This window comes from Engraulis encrasicolus, chromosome 7 (genome assembly GCF_034702125.1).
Source record: "Engraulis encrasicolus isolate BLACKSEA-1 chromosome 7, IST_EnEncr_1.0, whole genome shotgun sequence".
Taxonomy (NCBI): Eukaryota; Metazoa; Chordata; class Actinopteri; order Clupeiformes; family Engraulidae; genus Engraulis; species Engraulis encrasicolus.
This window is the reverse complement of record NC_085863.1, coordinates 34,354,048-34,361,953: the sequence shown is the minus strand read 5'-3', so window position 1 is coordinate 34,361,953 and position 7,906 is coordinate 34,354,048. Positions and strand designations below refer to the sequence as shown.

At 42.1% G+C, this 7,906-nt stretch overlaps 1 protein-coding gene across 1 annotated transcript in view; it reads right to left on the bottom strand.

Annotated features, from left to right (window-relative positions):
- Positions 1 to 6,538: 6,538 nt before the first annotated feature.
- Positions 6,539 to 7,906, bottom strand: part of rnft1 (ring finger protein, transmembrane 1) — a 12,218-nt gene continuing 10,850 nt past the window's right edge. Inside the window, exon 9 of the mRNA XM_063203292.1 lies at positions 6,539 to 7,478. Within this exon, the coding sequence (XP_063059362.1) occupies positions 7,344 to 7,478 (135 nt within the window). The 3' untranslated portion in view covers positions 6,539 to 7,343. The remainder of the gene's footprint in view (positions 7,479 to 7,906) is intronic.

Here is a 7,906-nt window from a genome sequence, read left to right as displayed (position 1 = left end):
CTGAATTTCCATCAGTTTGAACTGTAATTCACAGTCTGATCACTTGTTACATGTGCATCTCACATTGAATAGACAGAAGACACACCATTTTTACACTACCGCCCTGACACTCCAAAGATTTTGAAATTCTTTGGCACTGCCTGGGTTTTGTTTCATGTTTATGAAAAGATTTAGTGGTTCTGTTTTAAGGGTATTTATTTAAAGGTCCAGGTGTCCAATTTTAGTAGCCAATTTCCAAAATTGATACTACACATTAGCAAATTTGGCATTTGGCAAGCCAAAATGAAGACTTGATAAATTGATGGTGGTAAGAAATAGTCATGGGAAAAACATAGTTTTGAGAATATTCTACATAAATCCTGGAAATAAACTACTACTAAGGAGACACTAGATCTTTCAATGTATTGATTGAAGTGCCATTCAACAGCTGTATTTCCTGCACTATGCAACAAACAAGTTGTGTTGGTCATTGCGTCAGTCTTACATGTTATGTGTCTCTCTTCCAAAGCTTTGGCTTTCAATTCCTATTTACTTGCTGAATGAAACACTTGACACATGCAACGGCATAGGTTCCAAGCAGAGGTGGGTTACACTTTATTTTAATGATTCACTATTACAGTGGATCTACCACATTAGGTACAGTGTAATAACCAGTGTTACGATATTTAATGCCATGAAATACCCGTGTAACACCATGTGCCAATTTTGTACTTACATCTAGGGTTAGGGTTGGTACATGGTATGACACTGGTATTACATGGTATTAAATATTGTTGCACTGGTTATTACACTGTACATAATGTGGTAGATCCACGGTAATAGTGAACCATTAAAATAAAGAGTAACCCAGAGGTGGACAATGTGGCTCTATAAAGTAAATGTCCCGCCATGTATTCCTTGCTCTAAACACTCCAAAAATAGGCTCCTGAAGCTGGTGAGGTGTTGGTTTGTTAAATTGCTCGCAACAGTGATGTGGCAGAGCCTTTACTTTTTAAACATAGGATTCACAGTTTGTTTCAGATGGTAGTGAGTGTAGGCCTTGGGGATTGCTGTTCCAAACAGTTAGTATGCAGTCTTTTGGATTTGCGGTTGCGGTGTGTGTGTGTGTGTGTGTGTGTGTGTGTGTGAGTGTGTGTGTGTGTGTGTGTGTGTGTGTGTGTAGTTGGCCGTCATCTTGTGTGTCCTTCACTGTATCCGTTCTCTCAGCATTGCTTTTAGGGGTGTAAATCACACCCTCCATGACGATGCGATTCAATATCGATATCATATTATTTGATGCCATGTGATTCAACTCTTCGATTATTTTCGATACTTAAGAATGCCCCACGATACGATACAATGCGATTCGACTTTTTTTCTAATTACTTTTCCACTTCTATTATGTTATGGCAGGGGCCAGTGATTCGATTATTTTCGATACTTGAGAATGCCCCACGATACGATGCGATTCGATTCAATCATCAGATTCTATCATGATATGTCGATACATTTCGGTTATTATTTACACCCCTAATTGCTTCCTGCTCTGCTGCTAGCACCAAGGCCAGCCAGCCAGTGCTCTATTTAACTTCCACCTTTTTCTCACTCATTCCAATTCATCCATTCAGACATGGCCACAATGATAAAGTTGCTGATACCAGAATTGCAATGACCAAGTTGTAATGTAATACTGAAGGCCCATTGAAATGTCATAGTAATGTTTTTTTTCAACGACTTTCAGAGTTCCCCTGGCGGAACATTGTGGATTATAGGGCTACAGAATTGAATTGAAGCTGACCACCTTGGGCAGGTGTGACCAGGCCCTTGTTTGGTTGGCCACCATGTGAAAGACGGTCATTGATTGAGAAGCTGCATTTTCCTGGTGGTGAACATTTAGAGCCTGGCTTTATAACATGTACTGTGTGGATGCTTACAATGCTGAACTGACTGGACAATTAACTGATGGAGTTTATTGCTTTCCTTTTCATGCCGTCTGCCTCTCTCTTCCACAAACACACACACACACACACACACACACACACCACCTCTTGCTGCTGACGTGAAGACATCACTGTTGCACGATTTTGCTGTAGAGATACTAGGGGAGCTTGAACTGGTACCGGTGTTAGTCTCCTCTGGTAGGCAAGTGAAATCAGTCATGGGGCTGGGGTGTGAGCAGAAACAGTTCACAGGGTATGTGTGCTGTGCACCGTCGCAACAGCAAGCCTCCACTGATGTGGCTGTTGCTGCTGTTGAGCTCGCAAGGGTAACATGGGTTAGCCTGGTTCACACCAGACGGTGTGTGTGTGGCTTCGGCCCCACCTGGTGGACCAGGGGGCGCCGAAGCTATGCACACACCGTGTGGTGTGAACCAGGCTAAACATGGGTAGGACTGGACGCCAGAATCGCTGACCTGAGGTAATCAGTGCTTCTGCCGGTGCAGTCCACACTACAATCTTCCTGATCTCTTTAATCTTAAGTCTTTCTGTGTCTGTAGTGTGCTTGGGATGGATGGTAGGTTCACCTTCGAATAAGTCTTTCTAAAACCACAAATTCACATCACTTGCCTTCTGTTTTTATTAAGGGGTTTTGTAAAGCCCTCCAAACACAAAACCTCACTTTTTCACCACGGGAAAGCTTAATTTGTATATAGTTTTACATATTTTGTCTCATAGATCTTTTAAGTTGATTTTTTTTTTAATGACTAACCGTGTTGTCAATTTGAAACTGTAATTATAACTTAAATTCACACGCTACTCTTGTCTTAGGCGGACATCAATTCTACATGTCTAAGGCGCTCCTTATTGGCTGATTATGACGATGCACTATGCACAGGCGCCACAGGGTCTAATGCACCCTGGTCAAACTATTCCCATAATGGGTCTTGGGGTATTAAGTAAGCTGGTCAAGTTATAAACCTCGATAAATTAATCTACAGGAAGTGGTAAACCTGCGAATAGCTCTTCTATTAGATGATTTACCACTGTCACTAAACCTGGTTTTATGCTTTTGTGCATAAGAAAGGGGCCTTGGATTGGCTACGCTTTGGATATTACGTACGGATGATCTGTTGCTGTATTATGTGTAAAGCAAGAAGAAAGAGAAAATGCTTCTTTGGGTGGGTTGCGATTGGACCTCTTAAAAAAAAACCAAAAAACGAATTAGACACTGTAGCCAGTTCTTACAGGCCAGCGTTGCTTGTGAAAGTGGATCTGGGTGCAAAAAAAGAAAATCTTGCAATAACACTGTTGTGAAAGATGGTCATGTTGAATTGATGAATCTCTTGGACCTTGAAACTTTTGATATTGGAAGTGAATGGATGTAAATGGCTGAATAAAAAAGGTTCATACTGCTTCTGTTGAGTTTATTTTGCTTACATGCAGAATTGTCCTCCCAGAAACACCAAGACGCCAAGTGTGATGAAGATGACAGTGTTTTATTTATTTTATTTATTATTGTGAATATATCAAATTCAATCAGTTTCACAATGGTTCATGGTAAGAAAATAGATGTATTTCTTTCTTCCTTAACTCTTTGGCTTTCTTTTCTGTTGACATTTTTTTACATAGAAAAATAAATCATTGATATCTGTAGGTGATTTCTATGTTTGGAAGTACTCCAAAAATGTAAATACACAATAGTAATTAGATTTGTTAAGAAAAAGTGATCCCTTAAAAAGTTTCATTTCAAAAGCTGATAAGGGAACAACGAGAAACACATGATGAATGATCATAAAATATGTGTAGACGTGCCACACCTTTATCACAGTATACAATATAGCAAAAAAATAAAACTAAAAGGTATAAAAGTGAAACTGCCCATTACAGAGCAAAGACAAAGCACATTCAGAACTATGGTTCCCAAAATATGCTCATCTATTCAAAAGCTTCACCCAGGGGAGTATTCCAAGGAGCTGGATCAGTGGTAATCCAGGTTAAATTAGGTTGTGGTAAATCAAACAATAGAAGTAAATCAAACAATATACCACAAAGCTGGTTCATCAGGAGTAAACCAGGTGAAGTTAAGAGGTAAATCATCTAATAGAAGAAATGAGGACTCCAGCCCTTCTATTAGATGATTTACCTCTTAACTTAACCTGGTTTACTCCTGAACCAGCTTTGTAGTATAGGCCCCAGGAGTCCTCACTCACCATTTCACAATGTCAAGTATTCTAGCCTTGGTAGTGCGTGAAACACCTAGTGAATAGATACTCCGCGGAGTTCACAAAAGACTATCCAATCACTCTGCGTTTCACACACTACCAAGGCTAGAAGACCTGACATTGGGAAATGGTAATTGTGTGATCTTGTGACTACTGCAGTCTCTAGTCTACTATGAGGTTTAGCACTTCCTGTAGGTCAACTTAGCCAGGCTCATCACTTAAAGGTGCCCTGTGTAGGATGGTGGTCAGAGAAGGTGTTGAAACTGTGCTGCTCATTGAAACTGCTGCCTATTGCCAAATTTTTTTTTATTTTATTTACTAAATAATAAACCAATATGAGTACGATTCAAGTAGCCTACAGGTCTTGCACATAAAATGGCTTTCTGGACATTGAAAATGGCCAACATGGAGAAGATTGGCCTTTTTATGTAGGAAAAGCGCATTTTTTCCCAGACATGATAAATACTTAGATTTTCATGGTAGTGGTAAGTATTTGTGAAAAAGGTAACGAGAATGGAGAGCATTAATTCTGGACAGAAACTCCAACAAATATTACACGGTGCACCTTTAACCATGTTCTTGGAATACTCCCGAAGTGACATGGTCTTATCTGAGAAAGACCCATAGTACCCCTATCCCTCATTCAAAGTCAAAACAAAACACCCTTTAAGTACTAAACCACTACATGGGTCAATGACGTTTTAGTAGTAGAACACGTCAGGGCGGTGCAACCACAACTAATGCCACTATTGTATGGATTCAATTTGTTTTTGTTTTTTTAGTAGATAATTACCGATTACTTATTATTTTTTTGGTATTAGTGCATGATCCACCCGACGTCTGAGCCCCCCCCAAAAAAAAAAAAACGTCATTGACCCACATACAAGTAGGTGGTCTGAACCCAAAATAACATCATTGACCGACATACAAGTAGGTGGTGAACTATTACCTGGCTTCGTTTACCCAGAGGTAAATATACCAGTATGTATCTGTTGGTGCAAAAACACTGGGCTTTTTACTAAACAGTTAGCATTTCTCACTGCGACATCAAACACGTTCAGTTTTTGAAGCTGCTGACGCTTTCAGGTAGAAAACAGTGTCACGTATGTGTATGTCTTGTCGACGCCACCAAAAGCAACTTATGCCTGCTTCGAATGCATTAACTCACGTGTCTAATGTCACGTGAAAAAGGCCCATTCTCCATAACCCTTTAAGACACGGACACAGCCCTGGTTATAAATTGCTGTTACCAGCATGCCAATGACCAAGTCGTAATGTATTACTAAAGGCCTTGTGCACCATCATCGCGTTTTTTCAGTGACGATTCCAACGTTCCAGTGGTGGAATGGCACGTGTTAAGGGGCTACGTCTAGGACTACCTCCAGGTCAAACGAAGCAGGTATGTCACTTGTCTACCTTAAGCATATGGCCATTGAACACCTCAAACGCTTTAACCCAAGCCCAGGAGCACCAGAGAACACAAATGCAGAACATGATTTTCTTAAAAATGGGACATTACCCGGCTGAAAGGAAAAACACACAAGGAATCACACTACACGACTGGGAGTTAATAAGGGATAGGTAAAAATAATAATAAAATAATAATAGTATCATCTTATCATGCCGGAGTGCACATTACAAACAGGCCATGTCCATAACATTCGCTCGCTCATCCCTCTGACAATAATAGCCAAGTTCATGACCGAGCAAAACTGAGCCGTGTGGTTTAGTAAGAAGCCGATTCAGTCATAAACCAGGTTAAGTTAACCTTGAGGTTGAGGTAAATCATCTAATAGAAGAGCCTGGAGTCCTCATTTCCTTAACTAAATGACACCTACAGATATATTTCTTAGCAGGTTTACCACCTCCTATGGGTTCACGAAGCCTGGTTTATCACTTAACCATGTTCTTAGTATGCCATACTAGCTGCTAAGTGCCAGGAGCAGACAAACTGAACTGAGAAAGTAAAAATCGTGCCGGATATTCCTTCTGCCTGTGCTTCAATTAACATAGGTGATGTCACTAATTGGGTCTTCCACCCGGCTAACTAGGGTCAGCTGGTTCATGGAATTGGTTGGAGCAAATATATGGCAGGATTTTGACTTTCTGAACCTGGGATGTCCGCCCCTGGCTCAGCACTATTAATCTCAACAATACCGTTCTATGTTGGTGATGAGAGTGACCATGACAGTTTGAGAGAGAAGATTGAGAGTGACCGTCAAGAAGGTTGTGAGCTGTCCTCTGTCACACTAAAGCCAGGCTCAAACTACACGACTAGCGATTATGTGTCCGATTTTGACGTTGGGGTGCACCGCAGGCTAGAAGAGAATCGCAACTGTAGATCTTATCGCTGCTCGCAGCCACCGAGACAATGCCCGACTTTCTATTTCCAGTCGCAAATATCAAACAGTGTTTGATTTCTACGACTTGTGATCGGCGACTCTTTGAGCTGCTAAAGTTCTATCTTAGAACGTCGCACACGACGAGGAAATCTTCCCCGACAATCGCTTGCGATGGTCCTGGGGGGTAACGTTCCAGCGATTGTCGTAAGGGGGGGGTTTCAGCTGAGAATCGGGCCGATAGTCGCGTAGTTTGAGCCAGGCTTAAGGAGCCTGGGTCTTTGCTGTAGTGGTCAGAGCCCCAGTTTGGTGGGACAGAAGGCTCATATTCGAGTCTTGCTAAATCACGAACTGGGCTTATATTTCATTCAGGTCATGGTAACCAAAGGGGCTACACAACACTTGTTTTGGACCTTGAACACGAGAGGTAAACCACCTTCAAGCTCCAAGCTTGCATACAACTTAACTCCTTTGAGTAGTATGGATCGTACAGGCAGGTACACTACACACAGACCACTATGTGAGCAAGTGAAGGTTTTGGACACGGCCTGGAGGGGGTCACACATCCAGACATCCTGAAACCAAGCAGCACATCCAGCCAGAAAGTAATAAGAGCCCTTGAGACGCACGCTTGGAGCGCGAGACGAGACTGGCCTGTATGGGCCATGCTTTGTTCATTAAGGAGGAGTATTGCTGTTTAACAGCTCACTGCAAACTTCTTCAGCACTGTACGTACTTGGTGCCCAACCAACCACACCAGTCAAGTGGTTGTCAAAATAAGGTGGCTTTGTTTTTGTTTTTCCCAGGTCGTTGTCGTCGTCAACATCTGTTAAAGTTTCTGTTTCATTTGTTGATGGTGGTGGTCAGTAAATCTGTAAGTAGGAAGAGGTGGCGCCGTTCTTCCACTTGTGTACCTTGTCCGTGATGACCGTCCGGCAGAGGGGGCAAGACTTCTCCTGGTTAAGCCACAAAGCGATGCACTCCTCACAGAAGATATGCTGGAGGACGGGGAGAGAGACACACACACACACACACACACACACACACACACACACACACACACACACACACACACACACACACACACACACACACACACACACACACACACACACACACACACACACACACACACACACACACACACACACACACACACACAGTTATCCTCCATATACGAATGCAACTCATTGAAAAACAACACTGTATGATGGAACAGTCATTTCATTACCAATTTATAACAGCAGGCCCTACGAATTATCGAGGGAATAAACAAATGTCTTGCTACCAACGGCACCACAAACTCTCAAGTCTGTGGACATGTCGACCTCTGAAAGTGGTGATGGAAAAATGTGGCCCTTCTTATAATGAGAGTTTCCCATCTCCAATGCGGCCAGTCTGCACGAGTGCTTAGCTGGGATGTACG